Source organism: Oryza sativa, chromosome 3 (assembly GCF_034140825.1).
Source record: "Oryza sativa Japonica Group chromosome 3, ASM3414082v1".
NCBI lineage: Eukaryota > Viridiplantae > Streptophyta > Magnoliopsida > Poales > Poaceae > Oryza > Oryza sativa.
In genome coordinates, this window is record NC_089037.1 from 16,115,224 (window position 1) to 16,141,447 (window position 26,224).

A 26,224-nucleotide genomic window follows, 5' to 3' on the forward strand; every position below is an offset into this window, starting at 1 on the left:
TTGAATTGATTTCTTATTAATCCTATGGAGTTCCTACGTCCGAAAGGAGCCTTAAACTCTAGCCTTTGAATCCACTCAAACAGCCTCTGCCAAATTATCTATGTAGACACATATACATACTGAAACATGTCAGGGAAAAAAACACACTCATTGGAAAATTGCAGAAAAAAAATGTTCATCATCTAGGTGAACTTGAATTATAAATGTCTACGATTAAAAAAAGATCACACTTAAGTTACAACTTGCTAAAAATTAATTATTAATTTTGGAATAAAATTAATAAGATGCTAAATTGAAAGTTGGAAACAAATACAACTTCATATATAAATTTCAAAACATGGAATTGTTAACTATTCAAAATATCTAAGATTAAGACTCCAAGTTGGTTAAAGTACCGTTGCTACCATTGTGGTGATTGTTGAGGACTTGAGGTGAACTACCATTGTTACAAATTGTGGCGATTGTTGTAAGTTCATGGATTAGAGCTTAACAACTACTGTAGTTGGTAAATGCTGAATATGCTCTAATATCATTTGATGCAATTATTATCTATCATTGAATTTAAAACTCGTCATCTTTTGCTGAAGGTCAGTGCCAAAGGAAATCCCTTCATATGATAGAAGACACTCGGTTACACACAAGTATGCACAAGACGAGTTGAATTGCATAAGAGATTTCTCCTATTTAAAAACAGTACTACCTCCATCCCAAAAAAATTTATTTTTGGGACCGAGGTAGTAACATGCTGCCATAGATATGATGTCCTCAATATCAGCTTTTCGTATGGTTTTGGCTCATTACTGTTTCTCCTACTATTTTTTGTTTGTTTGGATGAACGAGGAATTGAACACCAAACTAGCCAAATTTTATGCATAATTTGTTGGAGGCTAATTTATTAAAGTAGAATGTAAAATTATTATATCAATCTTGCATTTATTTCTAAATGTACAATTGTACTTCTTATATAGCTTTGGTAGTTATGCGCAATCAATTTTCATCATTATAATCTAGACCTACCATACACTACGGAGTACTTGATAGTGGATATTTCTCTTTGTCTTCAATTAATATGGTACAAGACTTCAGGAGTGAACGTGGCCTTGGCCTTGGCAAACAAATTGAATAACTGTCCTTGTCTATCAGTAGGATTTTGTCTCTAACACAGGAGTGTGTCTTTTACACTGTATCTTGAAGAATAAATTCATTTTTCTCAGTAACAGATAAAGAAGTAGACATAATCATATTCTTTGATTTATGATGTAAACTCAGAATGTTATAATAACAAAGAAAAATGCCCAGCTAATACTGTCAATGCAATTGGCTTCTACGTAACAGACCTTCGTATATGCTTATGAAAAGCAAACTAGGTTTAGTTTCTTTCCTTTCCATCCTTTGTATTGACCCACTTCTATGGATGAGACTGAACTGAAGATTGCGTTATGCTACCAATCATGTCAAGAGCAATGCAGGGCTGATCAACAGGTACCTGCATAAAAAATGTGTACACTCATATTTTACAGTCCAGATTGGTGCAGTTTTCAATTAGCACACAAAACATAAAAGGTCTAATAACTTTTTTTTTTCAAAAGAATGCTTACAAAATGGCCAGCTCCAAGGATCCAGTAGAAATGCAGGTTTTTGTAGGATCTGACAAAGCCCTTTGTGACTTCACTAGAGCCACAATGTAGAGGCTGCCTTGGCAATCTCAAGAAGTTCTTCAGCCCATCCCATCTGAAAGAAATGATCAAGTGAGGAGCTTAGACACATTTCTATATTTCTTGGAGAAAAACTGGCAAAAGGGTCAATGGAAACCAAAACTCTTACTTGAGCTTCTGAACCCATGCTTCTGCACCAACCGTTGAGCAGATCACATCGAGCTTCAGACAGAAGAAAATTATACTGAATTTAGTACTTGAAATAACAGCTTGGGGTGATTCCGAGCCACAAGTGGTAACAATGCATTGTTCTAATCAAATTTATATTTTCCTATAATAATTATAATTTTGCAAGTCAGGACTCATGACCAATTAATCCACTGAAAACATTTTGTCAATATCATCCCTAAACACATTGTTCTACTGATACTTATCATTGTTGCTACCTTTGTTTAACCAAACAATTATTATTATTATTATTATTATTATTATTATTATTATTATTATTATTATTATTATTATTATTATTATTATTATTATTATTATTATTTGTCTAGTACTAAGCATTATCTTCTGGTTGTTCACGGCATGACGAAGCAGCAGAAGAGCCAATCTCCCATGCAAGTCTAACGCATGGATTACATTTCACAAAAAAAAGAGAGGAGAAAATAAAGAAAAATAAAAGTATGGTATGGTATCAGAAAGCAGACGCCTGTATCCAGGCATTGTCATGGCCTGAAGAAGATGTCACGCCATGGCTAGATTCCAAACGAGGCCCAAGAAACGGACGAGGAGAAGCAGCTCATCGACACTAGAAAGTTGAACCGAAGCAGCAAACCATGTGCAGCTTCCTTCCTTTGCTCAAACTTGAAAGTGATTCAGGAACAGCCTCACTATAATATCAGCATATTTTGGACGGACTCAAAGAGGATAGAAGTCCTAAGTCTAACGTCTCTGAGTTCAGAAGTTACTCCCTTTTATACTCTTTTGTTACACTTTTTTTAATGGCTAACTCTTCCTTGTATGATTCTAAGTAACATAATGGAAGTTCATTGATAATGTTATGGAACTAGTTTCGAGTGCAGTATACTAACAATAGTTGCACATGGAAAATAATGTTTTGTATAGCTAACCTGTCCATTGTACACCGTCACATTGACGCCATACGACAGGAGCTCATCGACCTGCAGGAGATGACAATGCATAATTATCATGATACTGGCAATCTCAGAAGAAGTTTCAGTTTTACGAAGGAAGAATTAATCCCAGAAACGCATCATTTGCGATCTGGTTCTAGTTCGGTTCACCTCCTGAATTCTCGGCTTCATGAAGTCATTGATCAGCGCATTGTAGACCGTGTAGGACTGCTCCTCCCATCTGCACATCATCAAGAACAGGCAACGCTATGAACTACTGATGAAAGGTATATTTTCTGAACATCTTGTTCGTATCCACCAGACACATTCTGATGTGAAGAATTTAGACTATCTCAGAGAAAGGACATATTCACGAATTTGCAGTTTTTCAGGCAGTGAGCTGATTCCTATCATATCATGTATGACAGCTTCGAGTTCTAATCAATGATCACTGAATTTTACCTCATGGTTTCTGAGTTCTGATCAGTGATCACCAAAGTTTCAGACGTGGTTTAATTTCTGTCCGGCAAAAACAAAATCAGGGGTGGTAAAAACAGTGAAGAAGCTCACTCACACAACGTCTTTAGGGATGATCTTGAGCTTCTCCTTGATGGCTCCATTCATGACGCTTCGAATGGAGTCTCCGACGGACAGCTTGCTGTCCAGGTACGCCGAGTACGCCGGCGGGAAGCTCCTCGCCGGAGCAGCGCCGGCGGCGACCGGGTCCATCCCGGTGTCGAGCAGGAAGTTGTACACGTCCTAGAAGCAGACCACAACCATCGACGACGAACAAATTCATGGACAGATTACGAGGTAGAAGAAGAAGAAAATTTCAAGATTATATTACCACGTGGCCGCTGCTGGCGACGATCGAGGTGAGCATGCTGCTCAGCGCGTACTGCGCCAGCTTCCACTGCCCCGATGCGATGCGCTGCTTCACCACCTGTGCTTTCCTGATCGATCGATGAACAATTGGAGATGGGTTTAAGAGAAGTCAGTCAAGTGAAGTGAAGCTCTTGTCATGCAGCCATGGCGACGCAGAGAATGAGAGAATGCATGTTTGGTCGAGAACAGAAGCTAACTTGCTCGCGCTGTCGGCGCCATTGCTGTCCAGCCTCGACACCTGCCGCAGAAGCGGCCCGTACGACAGCTGCATCGATCGCCATGGTTGTCGACGAGTGAGAGATCGATCATGAATGGATCAGTGGCGAGAGCGAGGGAGTGACACTGACCGCGAAATCCTCCGGCGAGATCCAGCTGTCGCCGAGCGCCACGCCGGCGAGCGTGAGCTTGAGGCCGCCGGCGCGGATGGCCCGGGCGAGGGAGACGCCGAGCGTGGCGGCGTACTTGCCGCCGTAGGACTCGGCGACGAGGAACAGCGGGCTGCTCTGCAGGGTGGGTATCTCCTTGGCGGCGAGCGCCCTGAGCAGCGCCGCCAGGTCCGCCGCCGCCTCGCCGTCCGTCGTGACGAGCAGCGCGTCGTCCTCCACGTAGCTGTATCCTGTCCCCACCGGGTTGTCCTGCAGAGCGTAGAGCTTCAGCTTCAGCCATGATAATTTAGCAGAGAGGTTGGAGATCGAGAGAAAGCATGGCGACGACGAGGAGTTCGTGTTCCTGACCACGAAGATGAGGTCGGCCTTCTGCAGCCACGTCGAGCCGCGCGGCTTCAGGTCGCCGTCCAGCGGGCCGACCTCCAGGAAGTTGCCGAGCCCGACGCCCGACGCTCCCTGCTCCTCCTCCGACGACGACGACATGATCGATTAGCGTTCTTGAGCTCAAACATGATTAGAATTCAGGTGAAGAGAAGTGTGTACCGGGCCGCCTTGCAGCCAGAGGATGGTCGGCCATGGCTTCCCCCCCGGCGACGACACCCGCTGCGGGCTCCTGTAGTACCACCAGAACAGGTGCGCCTCTGCGACGGCGGCGGCGCGTCGAGGAAGATGATAAGAGTCAGTCGAGTCACAGCAGCAGAGGATAGGGTAGGGTAGGGTAGAGCGTCGCGGGTGTTGCGTTGCGTACTTGGCCGGACTTGGACGTATCCCCAGCGCTCGGAGCCGTCGTTGGTGCCGCCGGAGATGGCAGCGCCGCCGTCGAGCTGAAGAAGGGTGATGAGGCAGAGGATGCAGAGCAGAGGAAGAGCGTGTGTGTCCATCTTCAGATACAGCAGAAAGAGCGCGAACTCGCGGCGGTGCATGAAATGGTATAAACAGGCATCCTATCTAGAACAATTTACGCAACAACTGAACAATGTTTGTAACTTGACACGTGTCATTTCGTAATTAGTCGGCTAACCCATTAATTTGAGGGGAAAAAATAACCCCACATATTATTATTTTCATACGATTACAACACAGACGTATACATACACCACACACATACTAGTGACAGTAAGCACATGATGTGTGGTTTATCCTGAGATCCTGTGTACAATCCCCAATACGCTCATAATTTCTTTTTAAGAATTGTTTGGATGGATGTCTCTTCCTCCAAACCTAGTTTCTTTTTTTTTTATAAATCCCTGACCTCACACTATGTCTTTTTTTTTTACACGACCTCACACTATGTTAGTTACACAACAAATCAATTCATTCAACAATATACAACCTCATGTGCATAGGAATGTGTTCGTAACGTTTTCTATTTTTTGAAATGTTCGTAACGGTTGTTAGAACCATCCAAACTGCATGGATACTCTGATAGGATCATAGGAACAACTCAGCACTTGTGATTGTCCTAGTTTTTGTCCATATAAAACTGTAGCCTCTTGTATCCATGGATGACCACGGAACATAAGCTATAGTATAGCCGGGAAGAATAAAAAACGCAGAAACAACTACAAACTTGTCAGTAGGATAATCTCATATACTATTTGGTAACTTGCAGCAAGAGCATATATAGCTAAAACAATGGACAAGAACAGCAGGGGCTCCATGACGAAGTCTCCGAGTCCGAGCTTGAGCTGAAACACACGCAACACCACTTGACGGTGCTGGGTGCAGTGCAGGGGTGGCTTTGTCCGTGCATGCAGCTGGCCTTGTTCTGCGGCGCACGATTCATATATTCAGGTTCAGCAGCAGCACATTCAGCTCTCGGCAAAGGCATGTGTTCTTCAGTTCAGAGAGGGTATGGGCAGAGTGAAGAGCACGCGCCTGAAATCGCGCAGGGGTCCAGTGCAGATGACATGTATGGTGCTTCACAGCTGCAGGATGTATGTATGCGTGGTTTGGCTGTCAGATGAGGACACTGGATTTCAGGTTCTTGAGGACGCTTCAGCTCTTGCTTGCTTCCGTAGATGATAAACCAAGTTCAGGCTTTAGTCAAAGTTCTGCCTCAGTTCTGTCTATACAAAACCAAAACTTGTCGAGTTCAGATACAACTGAGGTAGAGCTGAGGAACTACCAAAATTTTGGCTGGGCAAAAACTGGCTCCAAACTAAACAAGCTCAATATTCAATTCAACTGCCATTAATTGAAGCTTAGCCAGACCAGGCACGAGTCAAGTTTTTCGCTCAGTATGTATAGCAGAAATGTCTAATTATCACAGACCATTTCTTCCAAACTCAGTGGTATCCTTGGTGTGGTTACAACCACCTTAGTAAAAAAAAAAGAAAAACATTCTTTTGACAAAAAAAAACACCAAGCTGTATTCATGCAACTATATCTTTTCCTTTTCCTAGAGCAGGTAATTGTGTAAACTACACTTCTCATCTGCTGTGCTGTTTGCTTACTCAACTGGTGACCGTATTATGCTGCTGATAATGCTGAGTGCAGTGCATGGCTGGTCAACAGGCATCTCCACAACTTGCGGCTGCAAGATAAGTTCAGTTTTAGTACCCAATTTACATTCTGAGTATTTTGAATTATATCCTACCACACAAATGAACTTGGGGTGGGTATGTCCAACTTTAACTTTGTGGTCCGAATAGTACAATTGTCTAGAAGATGTTGCTGTTATATACATCAATATCAGCATGTTGGAAGAAGGGTCTACAGAATTTGCAGATCTCCTAATAGTTTAGTATCATCATTGTGTGACGGTTTACATTTGAGTAGTTCTGAATTAACTCTCTTTGTACGTGCAAACATGAATCAACATGTATCGTTGTCGTTTTACTCATCTTTTTTTTTTGGTACAATCTTTGAATCAAGTCAAGAAACTACAGGCATGATACTCCTCTGTTTCAGAGTATAAGTTCATTTTTATTTTGGTCAAAGTTAAATTGCTTCAAGTTTAATAAAGTTTGTAGAAAAAAGCAGTAACATTTTCAACCCAAGATAAATATATTATAAAAATATATTCAATTACAAATTTAATAAAACTACTTTGCTGTTGTAAATATTGCTATATTTATCTACAAACTTGGTCAAACTTAGAGTAGTTTGATTTTTACCCAACGACTTATAATATGAAAAGTAAGAAGTAATAAATTTGGAGGCTACTTTATGTTTATTTATTTGTTAAATACATAGGGATTTATCTAACTGGCTATAGATTGGATTATGCTACTGATCATTATAAAACTCAGATGCGAGCCTGCTTACAAATATATATGCATGAGGTGATGTTGGTTCGGGATCCTGATTACAAGGGATTAGATTCCTATCTTCTGTCTATCCGAACCAACAACCATCCATGCATATCTCCATAGATGAGATGATAAGAGAATTATAGTCTATCTAAGGCCCTCTTTGTTTAGGCTTAAACTTATTGGCCTAGACTTTTAAGTCAGCTTATTGGCTTATATGATTTATAAGCCGGTAGATTTAATGTCTTAAGTTTAGTAGTTGAGTCATACATCTACCTCACATAAGCCAAAAAAGTTTCTCCAACCTAGCTTTTGGCTTAATAGTGTTAGAGTGGCTTATGGCTTCAAAAAAGCTAAATGGAAAAGCTGCTTATTTGTTTAGGTTTAGACTTTTCGACTTATAAGTTGGCTTATAAGCCTAAACAAAAGGGCCTAACACTCCTCAATCTTAACTCTTTCTAGATTAAGATTGTTCTTGAACATCTTTAATTGCCTCACAGGTATAGCCTTTGTAAAGCCATCTGCAACTTGATCTTTAGTAGATATATATGCAATCTCAAGTAACTTTCTAGCTACCCTTTCTCTCACAAAATGAAAATCAACTTCTATATGTTTTGTACAGGAATGAAAGATTGGATTAGCAGAAAGATACTTAGCTCCAAGATTATCACACCATAATTTAGCTGCTCGAGGTGACTCCACTCCCAATTCCTGTAGCAGCATCTATATCCACATGATTTCTGCCGTTGCATTGGCTAACGCTTTATATTCAGCTTCAGTGCTTGACCTTGATACTATTGCTTGTTTTTTTTGGCATTCCATGACACTAGATTAGGTCCCAAGAATACAACAAAACCTCATATGGATCTTCTATCATCTGGAGACCCTGCCCAATATACATCTGAAAAACCATTGACAAGTAAAGAAGATGCTCTACTAAACCTTAGGCCCATATTAACCGTATACTTAACATATCTTAATATCCTCTTAACAACTGCCCAGTAGTTGAAGTTGGAGCATGTAAAAATTGACATGCCTTATTTATTGAAAAAGAGTATCTAGTCTGGTCAGTGTTAAGTATTGTAAAGCATCAACTACACTCCTATATTGAGTTGAATCCTGAGGCCCAAGTAATGCTCCTTCATTTACTGAAAGTTTTTCTGAAGTTGATAGAGGAGTACTATCTGGTTTACATTCATGCATACCAACTCACCATAGCAGATCTGATGCATACTTCTCTTGACTCAACAGAATGGCATTTCTTACTTTGTGAACCTCAATATCCAAGAAGTAATGTAGGTCACCAAGATCTTTCAATGCAAAATCCTTACTTAGTTCCTGCAAGAGTGCTGAAGTTGCATCTAGTGTAGAACTAGCTACAATAATATCATCAACATATATCAAAAGGAATATAGAAACATGTCCTTTCTTATAAAAGATCAGTGACGTGTTTGCCTTCGAGGACATAGATCCTAGATCAATTATTTAGCACTCAACCTAGAATACCAAGCTCGAGGTGCATGTTTCAGTCCATAAAGATCTTTATCCAGTTTACAGACATAATTATACAAACTTTTCTTTTCATACCCTGGTGGTTGATTCATGTAAACTTCCTCTTCTAAAACTCCATGAAGGAAAACATTTTTAACATCTAGCTGTCTAAGACTCCAACCTTTAGAAACAGCAAGAGACAAAACTATCCTGATTGTGGCAGCTTTAACAATTGGATTGAAAGTGTCTTCATAATCAATTTCATACCTTTGTTTGAAGCCCTTTGCAACCAGTCGAGCTTTATACCTGTCTAGGCCACCGCCGTCTGCCTTTCTTTTCATTTTGTACACCCATTTACAATCTATGACATTCCTTCTTTTTTGAGGAGGAACCAAATGCTAGGTTTTGTTCTCCATTAGCGCCATGTATTCTGCATCCATGGCCTCCTTCCAATGTTTATCATTTACTGCCTCTTCTAAACTCCATGGTTCACCAGAAGATGTAAAATTAATCCATTTAACATAACATCAATGTATACCTTTTCTTTTCTAATCCTACTTTGGAGACGTGTTCTGAGTCTAGTCGATGCAGCTATCACTTGCGTCGACTCTGATCGACTGCCTGCTTCAGCTGTCGCCTAGTCGACCGCTGTCGAACTTCACGCCTCATCATGCGCAGTCGTGGTCGGAGACACAAACGACGTGCTTTGTGGGGTCGCCGGTGCCATGTGCTCCCCCTGGACTAGAGCATCAGTGCCTGCTGCTCCTTCTGCTGCGCAGACCCCGAGAACGAGCCAGTGGCCCCCGAGGTAGCGCCAGTATTCCCTGATACCGACGCTGTCGTATGAGTGGACGCAGGTGCCGAGGTTGCCGAATTTTGTTCTAGCGGCTCACCATGATAGCTACAAATGCAAGCAACAATCCAGCGAAACCTGCGGATTTCATGTATGTCATCGCATGAAGGTTCTCACTACAAAAGTGACCTCCTTGGATCGTGAGGTTCATGGGTTTATAATCCGGCAATTAGTATTTCACCTAAAAATAGGTTTGCGTATGTGTCATGCCCGGAAAATACCTTTCCCGAATGCTAGTGTATTAATCCCCGTTCCAGGAAAAGCCGGGGGTACACCACAACAAACTTGATACAAAAGACAGATATTTATTAATTAACATGATAGTATTTACATTATTACAACGGCACATTAGGCCTAGCAACAAAAGAATAACACCAGTGGACTAGCGGGCCTACGGCTCCATCATCACAGGCGCTCAACTGGGGTATAAGCCAGGACTCCACCTATGACTTCTTCTTCAAACAACTTCTTTGATTAGAGGGGGAAAAGATTGAGCAAGAATGGTTATAACCACGGTACTCAGCAAGCCATGTCAGGAAATGAATTATAATGCAAAGGGGAACAAAGAGTTGGCATAATAGGGCAATATTTTAATGTTTTTAAAGCATAGTTTCAACTCGGTCCTATTTCTAAGCAATATTATCACGGTTGCGAACCCACGCATACCGGTCTTAAACCTAGGTTAATCACCTGTCCAAAGTTCCATGAATTCCATCCTTCACTTAGAAGAAAAAAATTAACTTGGATACATTGCTAGGCTTGCCCATAACTGAGGGCGCGGCTATTCGAATAGTTTTACTCTGATCAGAGGTGTACATGTTTACCCACAAGACACAATACTTGACTTCATGTTAGCCATGCATCGCGATACCGAAAAGGTACCAAAAAGTCAAGATCGTGACAAGACCATCCACCTAGCTTAACCCAAAATAGAAAGACCCGCTAAGGTTTCGCCGCCCTCCGGACCCCGACAAGGTAAAGGTTGCCGGATTCCTCGGGACGAGACCGGCCCCCTCATGCGCCAGGTCAAAGTCGGCCTCCCCTGGCCCCAGACCTATCATATCGATGGCCTTTGTTTTGAGATGATTTAGTCAGGCCTTACCCATTAGACTTGTGGTTGCACTGTTATACTTCACAACAGAGGCCCGAAGACCAGTCCTTATAGTGGCCGAGGTGCTTCTAACAAAACCATGCATGTCGCGCCCCACCAAAAACATGTTTAGAGAGTTTGAATGAGATTCCCATATGTCCAGGCTCAACCAACCACCTAATCATCGTTCTTGCATATTTTAGTTGTCACCCACGGTCTAATTTATAAAAAGAGGTTTTATGTTGGATCTAAGTATATATAAGCCCAACCTAAAGCAATAGTAAATCCATCATATACATAGCCATACTAGTCATTTTATCATTTTACTAAGGCTGACAAGAGCATGGGTAGCAATTCAACAACATGACTATATAACGAGAATAATAGAAATATTAACTATTAAATAAGCAATAGTGAGTTCCATGTAATTTATAAAAGCGGTGCATATAGAAGTGAAACAACGTAGTTTTTGCAATAATGGAATACAATATGTTCAAGGAATATGGTATGATTTGCCTTGCTCGAAGAGAAGGTCTTCTGATGACTTGATATGCACTTCAGGAACTTCAGAAACGACGGCAACTACACGAACAACAAAACAGGGCTACAACTCTAAAAAAGAAACAATAACAACACATAAAAACAACAAACACAGGTTCTTTAAGTTATATCATAAATTAAACAATATAAAAGCGTCAATTAAGAGCTCGTATGGCCGAGAAACGACCATCCAAATTTTAGTTGCAATTAAAATGGATATTTCCGAGTTGTTTAATTATTATTGTATCGTTAAATTAATGTAATATCGCTCGAGAGAGAAAGGATCGAGCAACTAGCAACCGGGACCCAAGAGTCAGACGGCTAGTTCACCATGGACCAGGTCCAAAGAGACTATCCATGGGAAGGATGAAGGGAGACCCTACGTGTCAACCGAAATAAGAGGCTGACAAGCGGGCCTCACAGGAATACAACTCGGGCTGCACATGTAGGGAACCATGTGGCGGCCATGGGGAAGACGAGGAGAGGGCAGCAAGGGGTGGGTTCTCACCACGGGCACGGCGCGGCGAGGGAACAACGGCAGTGACCGTTGAGGCATTGACGACCTTGGCGCGACGACGACGAATGGAGGAGGATGATGAATGGGCCGACGACGAGGGGATGGCTTCGGCGATCTTCAGGCTTGGCAAAGAGGCGGAGGACGACGGGCTTGGCGCTGCGGACTCGAAGATGATGATGATGGGCAACTCTTCGTCATGGCGGGAACAACGACCGGAGGAAGGCGATGGTGTTGGGGTGGGTGCAGGGTTTACGATTCCGACAGGCCCTTCCGTTTTGGGCGCTGGTGGAATTCGGAATTTCGCGAAATTCGGTGGAAAATCGGTAAATTCCGAACAAATTTTATAAACCAAAATTTGAATACAAATTCTCTGAGTTTGCCGACAAGTTATCAAAACCGGTCGGTTTTGGCGAAATTCCGATCGAAATCATCGAAATTTTGATCAGTGATTTGTTTTCCTTTTTTTAATTCTTTATTCTTTTCTTTCCTGATGTAGGTTTCAGTAAATACACACAATACATATTTTTTTCAAAAAATTATTTCCCAATAGGTATTATGAATATCATAGTATTTATAAGATTTTATTTTATTTTTTTTCTTTTTTTATCAATTCAAATTTGAATTTGGATGAAACTTCTCGAAATCTCAGACGGTTTCTACTTTCGAGCCTCGTCGAAACGTCGAAATTTCATGAAATCCGGGCGGATTTCGTTAGAATCGTAAACCCTGGGTGGGTGTTCCTGGGGTCTTCGGGCAGTGAGGAGACGTGACCGAGGATGAAGACGCCGAGGTGCAGCGGACAGCAGCGACGGCGCAGCGAGGCAGTGCTCCGGCGAGTAGGGAGGGTTGCCGGAGGACGAGGATGATGGCGATGTCACCGCTGCTCACCAACAAGGACGAGTTTCCGGCGGTCTCCAGGAGAAACGGAGGCGAGGCCGGGGAAGAGGAGGTTGTTGCAAAGCGGATGGTGGCGACGCCGGGCTCCGAGGAGGTCCCGACCACCGGCGAGGGGCCGCCGGAGTTGCGCGACGGCCGCGGTGCGAGAAGAAGGCGGCGCGGCGGCTAGGAAGAGAGGAGGGGGTCGGACTCTCTTTTATAGCAGCTTGGGGAGGAGGAAAGGCGCCGGGGAAGGAGAACGACGCCGGAGACGGTGGGGGCGTCGGCCATCAATGGCGGCGGTTCACCGGAGATTAAATTCGACGATTCAAGGCCAAATTAAGAGGGGAAAACGCGGGGGAATTGATGAGGAGAAGGAGAGGAACCGATTTTTGGTATTCTATTGAGATCGGCATGCCGGCGGCGCTTGAGTTTGGCAGTGAGAGATGAACAGGCGGCGGCTGGAGGAAGACGACGACGCCTCCTCCCTGGCCGGCTGGGCCACGCCCGAGCGAGGAGGTGAGGACCTGGGCCGAGGCGGCCCAAGGGGGAGAGGGAAGGAGGGTGGGCCAGCTTGATGAAAAGGATGGGCCGGGGGAGAGAGGAGGAGGAGGGAGGAGAAAGAGCAGACTTCGCCCACGGGCTGAGGGAGAGGAGTACTTTGGGCCGAAAATGGCCCAAAGAGAAGGAGAGAATTATTTTTAGATTTTTCATTTTAATTCACTATGAATTTGGTCTTTTTGCATTTAAATTATTTTTATTATGCTATGAAAATTCAAGTGAAAATTGTGAAACCAATTTAGAGCATGGAGAATTTAAGAAAATACTCCAAGCCCAATTCGAATTTTTCTTGGATTTATTTTAGTGTTTGAGATTTCTTTTAGACTTTTAATAAATTTCTATTATTCCTTTTAAAAAGTTATTTTTAATTCGGGATGGATTTATCAGGGTGTGACAGTAAGATATGTATTAACTTGACGCCTCTCTTTCAGAATGTTTTTTTCAACACTCCAGAGCACAACTTCGCCAATATTAGAGAAGAATTGGCTGACTTTACCCTACAAGAAATTATATCTTTGAAGGGCACCTACCGTACTAGATGATTTATCGTAGATCAGTTAATCATATTTGTGTGAAAAATATGATTAAGTCACTTTTAATGTTGGAAAACAATTACTATTTGATTATGTTTATTTTATCTATGTACGCTTGTCAACATTTATATTAGTAAGTAATATATTTATAACTTCTTTCGCATTTTGCATACTTATTTCACAGGTCGCGGTTAATATGCATGGTTGTCACTAGAAGATGCTTCAACGTTTTGGTAATGAGAAAAGGTAATAAATTGGTGAATTTGAATGTGAAATGTGATAATAATGTCGGTTCAATATGTGAATGTAAAATGTATATATGTGTATGTGAAATGTAAGTGAATGTGAATGTGGATTTCACATCAGTGACCAATAATCATTGACAACTTTTCCGACACATATGAGGGTCTCGGCCCTTTATGGATGACTGGTTCCGTAGTAGTGCTAGCTCGTCACTATGGCCAGTGCCAATATACGGCGATAGAGATCGGGGGAGGCCCCGGCCTGATTCTATGCATGCGAGGAGATAAACCAATTTTAGGGATGGCAATGGGTTAGGTCGGGCACGGGTAGAGCAAAACCATGCCCGAACCCATGCCCGTCGTCGCCCGCCCAAACCCTACCCACTAGAGTTAGCGGGCAAAACTCTGTACCCGTACCCATGCCCGACGGGCACGGGTATACCTGGCGGGTACTCAATGGATCTCACATGAATAATAACTCGAAAGATATATAATTTAACAAAGAGAAATAAAATCAACAATTTACCAAATTATCAGTTATCAACAATAATTTGAATTATATCACAACTTATTATTAGTTAGTATCACAAATGAACCAAGAGAAAGGAGTATAAGAATTAAGAGATAAGTCGAAATTAGCTAATACATATGTATCGGGTCGGGCATGGGTTACCCACAGGCAAAAAATGAAACCCGGCTATTGCCCACAATGTCTACGGGTTTCGGCAGGCAAAAAATCACACCCACGTCCGTGCCCATTGGATCGGGTATACCCGGACCCGTGGCCAAAATTGCCATCCCTAACCAATTTACTAGCTTGATCCATCTCTCCCTTTTACTTCTTCCTCTATGTGTGTTTGGTTTTCTTGTCAAAGGCATGACTTAATTTTTTTTTTCGGGGAAGGCATGACTTAAAATTAATCAACACTGTCCTGTTAAACTTGGGAAAAGTTAAACTTCTATCTTTAATATTTTATATAATAAATAAAAAATATTCTAATAAGCTTGCCGTTAAATGACAGCAGTCTTAACGTTGCATCAAAAACTTTATCTAAATCTAAATTTTCGTTTGATCAGCTCGAGTTATATATATATACTCTCTCTGTTTCAAAATGTTTGACACCGTTGACTTTTTAGTACGTGTTTGAACATTCGCCCTATTCAAAAAATTTAAGTAATTATTTATTCTTTTCATATCATTTGATTCATTGTTAAATATACTTTCATGTACACATATAGTTTTACATATTTCATAAAATTTTTTGAATAAGACGAACGGTCAAACATGTGCTAGAAAGTCAACGGTGTCAAACATTTTGAAATGGAGGGAGTATATATTTAGATAATAGAATATAATATCCTAAAAAATATAGTCGAGTCATATATATAGTAGAAAGGAGTATCGATCCGATAGGCAGGCTAGGATATGGTACATGAACTGCGCTGCCTTAATTATCCAAGCACGGAGGTTAATTACGTAATGCACACAAAAAACCAAATCATTTTAAGACGACGGACAAAGTCATATATATTAATTATTAGCACACATACATCCTCTTACTACTTAACACATCAGTGGATCTATAAAATAAACGCAGATATATATACACCCTCCGTCCAAAAATAAGATAACTTCTAGGTATGAATCTGGATAAATGCTTATCTAAGTTCATCTCTAGAAGTTGACTTTTTATGGGACGGAAGGAGTATAAGCTAGCACGTACATGACGTAGACACGAGTTGGATGCCGTAGTACATACTCCCTCCATTTCAAAATGTTTGACACCGTTGACTCTTTAGCACATGTTTGACCGTTCGTCTTATTAAAAAAATTTATGAAATATGTAAAACTATATGTGTACATGAAAGTATATTTAACAATAAATCAAATGATATGAAAAGAATAAATAATTACTTAAATTTTTTTGAATAAGACGAATGGTTAAATACGTATTAAAAAGTCAACGGTGTCAAATATTTTGAAACGGAGGAAATATATCATCAAGAGGCCATCTGGCCATGCTGCATGGACGTGAGACGACGAGCTCAGTTGCAGGCGGGGCTGTTGGTGAAGTCGCTGACGGGAAAATTAAGAGGCAGTAGTGTTGTCGCCGAACTTGAACGTGAGATTGTTGCCGGAGCGGTACGTCGATCGACATGGAAGATCGCCTTCAATGTCGACGTTACCTGGACCCTAGCGCCGTTCAGCTCGCTGATGGACCCTGCAGGCTTGACGAGGCCCGATGAAGACGACGCTGTCGAAATGGATCCTGTATTTCTTACCGGCGACGTACGGTAACAACGATGTTACACTCACCGGGGAGGCTAACCCCTCCATGTGGCCGTCATGGGTGAAGCACGAAAGACTTCACGCCCGGGGGATCAGGGCTTTTTTCTCCAACACGTCGTACACCGTTGATGCAGACGAGGCCGCATGCAGCATTGGGATTAGGAGGAGGACGACGAGGATTCAACTCAGCTGCTAGTTAGCCATGGTAGTTTGGACTCTGCTCTCTCCATCCCATATAAACCAACCTAGTATTGAAAATGACATTTCCTAGTATAACTATACTGTCTTCTTCCCTCCGACCAAAGAAAACCAGCCTAGTATTAAGGTGACATTTCCTATTACAACGAATATGGACAGCCTGTCCAGATTCGTTATACTAGAAAATATTACCTTCAATACTAGGTTGATTTTTTTGTGGGAACGAAGAAGTATAGTCTAGTTGAAACTAAGAAGAACAAGTACGGAATGGAGCTACTAGAACAACAACAAAGGAGATGCTGCTAATGAGCTAGTATTACGCTAGCTAGCTCTTATACCTTACTTTCTCTATCTCTAGTTACAAAAATGAGCAAGTACAAAATGACTATGAGAATGAGCCTGATCTGTGGGTGCAGGAGAGGTTGTGAGAGCGCACACACATATATAGGAGCAGCCGGCTCGCTGGCGGGTTACGTCCAAATCACAGATTCAATGTGAGTGGTTTTGCAAGATAGAAAGTAATCATCACTGCTTTCTAGAAAGCAATAGTGTTCATTCCAATAGAGAAAAAGCAAATAACAAAAGCAACACACATGTGGATGCAGATGCATAAACATGGCATCCACAGAGACTGATAGACCATAGACCATATTGTCGCATAGCAACTACAAGTAGTCTACGTACGTGCAACCACGAGTAGTGGTGCATGTGCATGAGAGTAAAGTGAGTGAGTGCTAGTAGGATTCGTGTGCAACAATCGCCACTGAGGCACTGATCAGGTTCAGCAAGAGAGGTACGAATCATGCACACAACTTCTTAATTCGTTTCTTTCCTCGTCCTCTTGACGATATTGTGCTGATTAGATCTAGATCTGAACAAAGGTTTTGGCATCGTCGATCGCCGTGGCGCAAACCTCCGATCCGCCGATCGATTCGCCACCATATCCGGCAACAATTAATTAAGCACCAGCTGCTGGAGAAGCTGCAGGGATCATCACCATCAGGGAGCCGGATGCATGGCTATAGCTCGAGCGCCCAACGGGTAGAAAAGCAATGCAAAGCTCCGAGCTTAATTATCGCCCTTGCCAAGACCACAAGAATATATAACAGAACAAACCGAATTCATAGTGAACTTAAAAAAAGAAACACAAGCCAAATTCAGTTACATCCAAATCAACACTAATAGTAATACTACTACTGTTCATCACACACGAGTTGAAGTTCTTATTTCAGATACTAGAGGCCAAGATATCACGCTTGGCTGTACTTCTACTTTTTGTGACTAATCAAACGTCTGGGGATTGCATGATAGCGCCTATCATGTGCAATACAGTGCAGGGTTGGTCAACCGGCACCTACAAATTCCAAAAACACACGGTTAGACGCATTAGCTTAATTTGTACAAGTCGCATCAGATCAATATATATATATATTCTTACCGCTTGTCCAGCTTGAAGGATCGAATAGTGCTGTAAGTTTTTGTGTGCCTTCACGAAGCCATTGGGAATATAGTAGGGGAGGCAGAAATGCAGTGGTTTCCTCTATAGGCCAAAGAAGTTGTTCAGCCCATCCCATCTGAAATGCAGCTTAAAGTGAGAATTCTTCTGGCAGAAAAAGCTTGAGTTTGTAAAAATGGGCAGAGGACAAACCCTTACTTAAGCTTTTTCAGCCACTCTTGTGTTCCAGTTGATGAGCACAGGACGTCGAGCTTCAGACAGCAAATTGTAAGAGAAATTGTACGAAAATAATCACTTAGAATTAATCAATTGAGCTGAGCCATGCTAGTTAGGGGCTTAGGGCTGTTCATTGCCACTAGTGGCATTGTTTTTTTTTATTCCGGACAAATCTAACTGAATATTTTTTTACAATAATTCAAAATTTAATTCCTAAAACAACACAAAAATTTACTGCACAGTCGTAAGTGTACATAGAGCTACGAAATAGTGTAATTATTACTCACCTGTCCATTATACAATGTGACGTTGACACCGAGAGATAACAGTTCATCCACCTAAAACAGCAGAATTAAATTAGCCTAGCACCAGTGAATTGAAGAACTCATATACATTTCATTAGAGATATCTGTTCCCTTACCACGTTGATGGCTGGCCTCATGAAATCGTTTTTCATCGCCTCGTAGACATCAAGCGAAAACTGTTGCCACCTGAAGTTCAGAATATGCACAAAGTTATGTTGGAATTGATTACAGCAGCGAGCAGAATGAATACGATTTTGACAAGTGCAAAACAGAAGCTAGCAGCTAGGTAACTCACACAAGGTCCTTGGGGATTATCTTGAGCTTCCGCTTGATGACGCCGTTCATGATCGTTGAGATGTCCCTGCCGAGATACCTCGTCAATGGCGACGAGCAGCTTCCGGTGTGTTGCCGCCCGTTATTAGCATCATGCCCATGCCGGTGCCAGTCATGTAGTTGAACATGTTCTGCAAACCAGAAGCCAGTGTGTGTGAGTGACTACTGTTGGTGCTAGCTACTCCAGTTGCAAGCAGAATCTCTGCAACATCTATCCCTGTACAAATATAAACTCCAGTTTGCATTGCGGTAATTCATTGGCACTTCCATTGCTTGTATTACTGTAATGCGCACGACAGCAAAGGGAGATGTGGATACTAGAAATAAAAGCGATTAATAAGTTAAATAATGGTTGTAGTACACTTACGACGCTATCACTCTTGGAGTCGATCAGGTACAGAAGGTCCGTGAATGTCTGCAGCGAGGTGGCGAACTGCCCCGCCGCGGTTTGCTCCTTCACCTTCCCTGCCATCCTGAGATCAAGGTGAAGGAGCATGTGATTAGAGATATCCAAATGCTCAGTTTACTCAGAGCCAGCTAGGAGCCAACGTATTTCGAGAGATTAATTAGCTAGCGGTAATTAACTTACTTGTTGACGTCGTCGATGGCGTTGCCGTCCAGCCACGACACGTCGGACAACATCCGCGCGTAGGTGAGCTGCAAGAGTCGACAGAGCAGTTGCATTATTTACCAATCGAGAAATATACTTACTCCCTCCGTTTCAAAATGTTTGACGCCGTTAACTTTTTAGTATGTGTTTGACTATTCGTCTTATTAAAAAAATTTAAGTAATTATTTAATCTTTTTATATCATTTGATTCATTGTTTAATATATTTTCATGTACACATATAGTTTTACATATTTTATAAATTTTTTTAATAAGACGAACGGCCAAACATGTGCTAAAGAGTCAACGGCGTTAAACATTTTAAAACGGAGGGAGTATATCGTACGTCAAAGCATCCCAATACTCCAACATTGAGTATGCGTTTGATCGTGCCCAGGTACTTGAGCGGATTTTTCACACAATGTAGTTCCATTAGCTACGGTAGTATGTTTGTTTTCTGATCGATCAGAAGTTTATGGTTCCACGTTCTGAATCTTGTATGTTTAATTTACATGATGTGGATCGGAATTGTTTACTTATAAGGAACTAAGGAAGAGGAAATGCTATGTAAAAAGACATATCTGAATAGAGCAGAGCACGACTACTCTATAAAGTGAAAGCGAATTGCCAAACCTAAAGCTATAGTGAAAGTGAAGTTGAAAGTATGAAAGCGACTACCAACATTAGATTTCTGGCCCAATTTGTTTTTCATTGTTGTGTAAGTGAAAGTGAAGGTGAAAGTGAAAGTAGAGCATATTGTTCTCTATGCATCAAGAACTGAATTGTCAAACCATATAAACCTATAAAGTTAGTTGTTATCTGTTGCCATGACATCTTGTTCACTAGAATAACTAACAATGCTTATTGCTCTGTTTGGTGTTATGAAGACTACTTATGAATATGATCAGCTGTGACAGAGCACAACCCTTTTGCATAACTCTCGCAGTTACCCTGATTGGTACTCTGATCACTAAGCTAAACTTAAAGTAACTTATCGCAGTATCCCTTCCAGTAAAAGTCTAAAAGATTACATTCATCATTCATGAACATTTGACAAATGTACAACCGTCTCTTACTGTTTGCCACTAAGAAAATGATCAGTTCCCCAGGACTAGCATTCGGAGACTAGTCCAAAGTAAATATAACCAAAAGGAGTACGAATGCAGGACTTATTTTATTATAAGCGGGATTGTTAATCTTAACCATTTCTATTTCTTTTTCTGGATTTGGCACTTCACATGCTAGATTACTACACTACTGGCATACGCTGGGAAGTTTTTTGCTCTAGTAATATTCGCTGGTATGCCAAATGAGCTACCAGATGATCCCTGTTCCTATTCATGCCAGCCATGCCGGACTCGCTAATAACATTTCCATTATTTTCATCTCTCTAGGAATTCTTGCAGTGGTTTTCTTTTAGGACACAAAAAGTTTAGTTAATTTACCCGTGGGCCACGAATACAAGTGTTCGATGACAATTAGAGCATCTTAATTAGAAAACTATTTCTTTACAATGTTCTTTAACATATGCGGAAAATAGCCTTGTAAATTTGTACAATGTTCTAGAGCACATGTTGAACATGAGTTGTAGGCATAATTAAAAGATTATTTATTTTACAGTGTTCTGAGCATATGTGGAAGTGTGGTAAATTTGTAAGCATATATGTACTGAACCCACATCTATATTTTTATACACTAATACATCTATAACTGTGAACAAATAATCCAATCCATATTTACTGACCAGCTAAGGTTGGGCCATAGCGAGAGCCTCTTAGCCTTAATTTTTTAAGCATGCATATATGTACTGAATTATTCGCCGTGCCATCGCTATCCTCTAATTAGCTGGCGGCATCCACTCTTAGAGGTCATGACGTATAGTAACATAGGTGGATATTCCATCCGATGACTATAACACGTGGAGAACATCTTATGAACCATGGTCCAAACTAATGAACGGTAGTTCAATTCAAATGTTCTATATTCAAAAATATTAAACTGGAGTTAAATCAATTAGAAAATTTTATTTATAAATTGTAGTCATCAACTTGTCCACATGTTAAAACGCTATTTTTTTTGTTCATGGGAATTTCCGATCTGATGAGAACTACTACAGATTGTAATTTCTTTTGTTAAGGCCTCACAAGAAGACGATGGTCTGGTGTTCATGTACGTATATTTGCTTACCGAGAAATCAGCCGGCGAGATCCAGCCATTCCCGATCACAACGCCTGTCCGTAGAAGATGTAGTTAACGAACACAAAATAAATGTACATGCAAAGTAGAGTTGTCGCATATGTTAATTAATTTGTTGGGGGATCTTTCATAATTACGGAATTACCTCCGAGAGTGAGGTCGATGTCACCGGCGCGGATGGGCTTGGCAAGCGAGGCGCCGATCATGGCGGCGAGCTTGCCGCCGTACGCTTGCCCCACGATGAACAGCGGGCTGCTCTTGAGGTCGGGAAGAATCCTGGTGGCCAGGGCCTTGACAAGCTCAGTGGCGTCGGCGGCTGCCTGCACGTCTGTTGTCGCGAGCCCGCCCGCTCCGGTCGTCGGCGTGGCTGTAGCCCACACCCACCGGGTGGTCCTGCATGCGCCATTGTTGTCAAAGATCCATCCATCAGCTCGATCGATCACATTCGATATCAGAGGACGAACAGAGAGGGACATGATCAGTTAATTTGCTGTATGTCTCTCACCACGAACAGTATATATATATATATATATATATATATATATATATATATATATATATATATATATATATATATATATATATATATGTATATATATATATGTATATATATATATATGTATGTATATATATATATGTATATATATATATGTATATATATATATGTATATATATATATGTATGTATGTATGTATGTATATATGTATGTATGTATGTATGTATATATATGTATGTATGTATATATGTATGTATATATATATATAGGACGGCTCTTCTGCTCTTCTGTACACTCAGGTGTATGTACTCCCTTTTATTAATTGATGATCTATTAGCATTTAAATTAGCCATAAAAAAGATAAAAATATTAGATTCGAAATCACTGCATGCATGTGACATAGCTACACACCGGATTTGATGCAGATAAGAAGAGTGTTGGCATGCATTTGCTTTCAAATTTGAACGCACCTGGATATCCCCATTTTCTAATTAGCAACAATATATACTGTTTTTAAGGCCGCAGTATATATACTATTTCTAGTGATGAGCGGTCGTATATACTATTTTTTTATGTATTAGCAGTACATAGTTAGGAGTACCAGCTTATATTTTTGTTGTAGCAATGTATACTTCTTTTTGTTAGCAGCAGTATATACTTACTTCAGAATTAATGAGTATATAGTGATTATTTCTCTTTATTGGTACGTGCAGTATATACCGCTGGAACGACCGAATGAATATATACTGATTTTTCTCGGAGTGAGTATATACTGATTTTTTTTGGAATGAGTATATACTGATTTTTCTCGGAATGAGTATGTACTGTTTTTTTTTGAATGAGTATATACTGATTTTTTTTGAATGAGTATATACTGATTTTTTTTTGGAATGAGTATATACTACTTTTTACATAGTAGTACTAGCATCAGCGATTAAAAAGAACATTATATACCAGTCAATATATCAGGGATGTAAAAAACAGTATATAAAAAAAAACAGACATACTGCTTTAGAAGAACAAGCAGTATGTAATCATACTGATGACAAGAACTTTATGTAACCATTGAGTACTCGGTCAAAGTAAGAAGCCAGTACAAAGATACAACTAGATACTACAACTAAGATTATGAGAAAACAAGAATCATCAATCCTAGATACATAGAGAAGACGGCATCGCCGTCGTCGGCATGTTTCAGTGCCGGATGGACATAGAGTGGAAGGAAGTGTCAGAAATCCCAACATGATTAATTGGAAACTTTGTTATCTATTTTGATTTTACACAGTAGCTGTACAGAGTACCGGCTGCATTCATGAGATGCAAAAGTATCAGTATACATGCATTTTCAAAGATTCAGAAAATTGAGCGGCATGTATTTCCAAAATTTTGAAAGCTTCAGAAGAGCAGCATGTATTTCCAAAACTGGCCATACTCGACTATACTCGTTGGGTTTGTTCCTAACTATTGCATATATACACACTTTTCATAGTAGTATGTAATATTGGCAAATAATGTGAAATTAGTTGATCTCGTAGTAGTATATAGTAATCACTAATCAGGAAGAGATTAATGGAGTATAATTAAGAAGAGATGATGATGCATGTGCAGGAAACTAGATCGATACATGTGCTGATGTGCACATACTGATACTATAATCTGAAGAAAAGCTTGTGTTTCTACCAGGCAAATCCTGGTATATATATTCGTTGGATGATCTGCCGTGATATTCGGTTGGAGCCTTCGAGGGGGCTCGCTGTTGCCGATGCTGTAAGCGGGTGCTGTGATGTCTCCAGCACCGCTTTTCGCCGATGGATTGGTCGTCGCCTTCGGCTTTGCCGATGGGCTGCGCGCAATATGGCTGTGGACATCGATCTAATCGCTGCCATCGATGCCGATGGATCACGACGCTGCTGGCGACCTGCATGCTAGCTTATACCTTGATCGATCTGCGATAAAAAGAAAGAGAGGAGCTTATACCTTGATCGATCTGCAATAAAAAGAAAGAGAGATCAATCCTTGATCAATCTGCAAGAAATACAGAATGAGAGAAAAACGGGAATCAATCACCTGGGAATATCCCAATGGTGCAAAAGCTGCTCATGTCGATGGAATCACGCCGCCGGCAGGTGGACAAACTGCATGCATCGACGTCTCGACGATGGATTCGATGCCACCAGCGCACAGACTTGCTGATGGGGCAGACACCGAACTTCGACACATTCCCAAAGCTAAGGAATCACTGGGACGAGTTCGTTGCATATAAGACAGGTGAACAAGGGCAGGCGATGATGGAAAGAAACAAAGAAAATGCCGCCAAGAAGAAGTACCATCACCACTTGGGGTCAGGCGGCTATAGCGTTGCGATGCCGAAGTGGGAGGAGATGGAGGTTAGCTTGCTTGAGAGGGGTATCGAACCGGCCACCGCTAATTGGCCGGAACGATCAAAGTTCTGGTACTATGCTCACAGTGGAACTCTCAACCCAGCAGATGGCTCACTGGTCTTCGGCGATCAGATACGAGAGGCTGCGCGTCGACTAACAGACGCAGTGGAAGCCCCTTCTCAGGGCACGTTCCGACCGAACAGAGAGAGGGACGAGCTGTCACTCACCCTGCAGACTCCAGAGCATCCAGGACGAACACGAGGGAAAGAGGTGATTCCTTGGAAGATTGGGTTAAGGAGGACATCCACACGTACAGGAGTCGGATGAGGAGCAAGAGAGATACCGAGGCGAAGATTGTAGATCTTGAGTTCAGGGTATCGAGCTACGAGCTCAGCATGCAAGAGGAGGTGGCAAGGAAGGTTGATGAACGCATGGCCGCACATCGGTCCAATGATCCCTAGCCGACCATTCCTCCTGCAATGGTGAGCCCGTTAGGAAACCGTAGTAGCTGCGCCTCAATGGGGCAGGTAGGATCACAAAGCATGGACGCCATGCAAACCCAGGACGAATCCACCTGCCCCATTGATGACATCACTCAGCGGACACCATGTGAGCTGCATATTCCTTTCAAGAACTTATCAATAAAGGTAAGTTCGTAGTTTATATATTTTAGATTTGGCCATTCCGCTAGTTGCTGCTTATATATGTTGATTACTAATAAATAACCTCTCACCACATGAAGGTGGCGTCGGGCATGGCCATCCCAACGGACCCTTCAGGTACTTACCACTGCAGGCCAATTCCAGCAGGATACTCCAAGGTCGAAGTTGAGTTGGTCGAAGGCGTGTACGAGGACCTCGAGCTGGATTACCCTGGAGGAGACGGTGAGACGCATCTACGAGACACAAGCCATGCCATTATTCTATGGCGCAGGCGGTACATCATCCTCCCTGGGCGACAAGCGGCGTCTCGTGCACCATCTCCTCCGGCTCCGCCATCTCCTCCTCAGGATGCTGCACCGTCTCCTCCTCATGCTCCAGCACCGTCTCCACCTCAGGCTCCTGCACCGACTCCTCCGCAGGCTCCTGCACCGACTCCTCCTCGGTCTCCTACACCGACTCCTCCGCAAGCTCCTCTTCCGGCACCTTCAAAGTCAAGGGCCCCTCAAGCTCCACCGCGTACCCACAGAAGGGCAACGAAGAAGGCGAAAATTGACGCCGCCAAGAACAAGGACCCGGGGTACGATTGCACGCAAGAGGAGCTTGACGCTTACGTGGCATCAGAAGTCTAGAGACAATTCAAGCCTCGAAGTCCAGAAAAGAAGATTCCTATAGACCTGAGTGTCATGAACTTCTTCAGGGGTATGTCTGCACCTGCCAAGGAGGCCATTAAGCTATCGGACTATGAGCGAACGCTGAAGAAAGCATCTTCTGGAAAGTCCAAACCAGTCCCTCAGCTTGGAGAGCAACCAAACCAGGAGATCGAGCCGTTGGTGACCGGTAAAGAAATGACGACAGAAGAATTTATTACTGACACCAGTCTAACTACAGATCAATTGCTAGGAGTCGCACCAATCGAAAAGGCGGAAGTGAAATACATGTACGAACTCGGTAAACCGCTTGTCAAGCCTGAGCTGCTGCAGTCCCTACCCACACAAATGTACAAGTTCCATCAGCTGTACATGGAGATGAGCGCCACCGGTAGAGAGATGATTGGAGCGAGGATC

General features: G+C 42.0%; 1 protein-coding gene, 1 long non-coding RNA gene and 1 pseudogene across 4 annotated transcripts in view; 1 reads left to right on the plus strand and 2 right to left on the minus strand.

Annotated features, from left to right (window-relative positions):
- Nucleotides 1-1,229: 1,229 nt before the first annotated feature.
- LOC4333028 (serine carboxypeptidase-like 51) overlaps nt 1,230-26,224 on the minus strand; it is a 38,422-nt gene continuing 13,427 nt past the window's right edge. The window contains exons 1-12 of one of the 3 annotated variants that reach the window (XM_066308810.1): nt 4,811-5,018; nt 4,606-4,703; nt 4,411-4,518; nt 4,024-4,311; nt 3,874-3,941; nt 3,642-3,744; nt 3,366-3,550; nt 2,963-3,032; nt 2,789-2,839; nt 1,825-1,877; nt 1,599-1,731; nt 1,230-1,486 (exon numbers count right to left, since the gene is read on the minus strand). In XM_066308810.1, the coding sequence (XP_066164907.1) occupies nt 1,409-1,486; nt 1,599-1,731; nt 1,825-1,877; nt 2,789-2,839; nt 2,963-3,032; nt 3,366-3,550; nt 3,642-3,744; nt 3,874-3,941; nt 4,024-4,311; nt 4,411-4,518; nt 4,606-4,703; nt 4,811-4,985 (1,410 nt within the window). In that variant the 5' untranslated portion in view covers nt 4,986-5,018 and the 3' untranslated portion in view covers nt 1,230-1,408. Of the gene's footprint in view, nt 1,487-1,598; nt 1,732-1,824; nt 1,878-2,788; nt 2,840-2,962; nt 3,033-3,365; nt 3,551-3,638; nt 3,745-3,873; nt 3,942-4,023; nt 4,312-4,410; nt 4,519-4,605; nt 4,704-4,810; nt 5,019-26,224 lie in introns of those variants that run through there. The other 2 variants (XM_015773762.3, XM_066308809.1) reach the window with 2 other exon arrangements.
- On the plus strand, nt 15,536-16,324 carry LOC136355542 (uncharacterized). The gene is made up of 3 exons (XR_010739810.1): nt 15,536-15,771; nt 16,010-16,201; nt 16,248-16,324. It is a non-coding gene; the product is annotated as an uncharacterized lncRNA (long non-coding RNA).
- LOC112938242 (serine carboxypeptidase-like 51) lies at nt 17,674-22,097 on the minus strand (annotated as a pseudogene).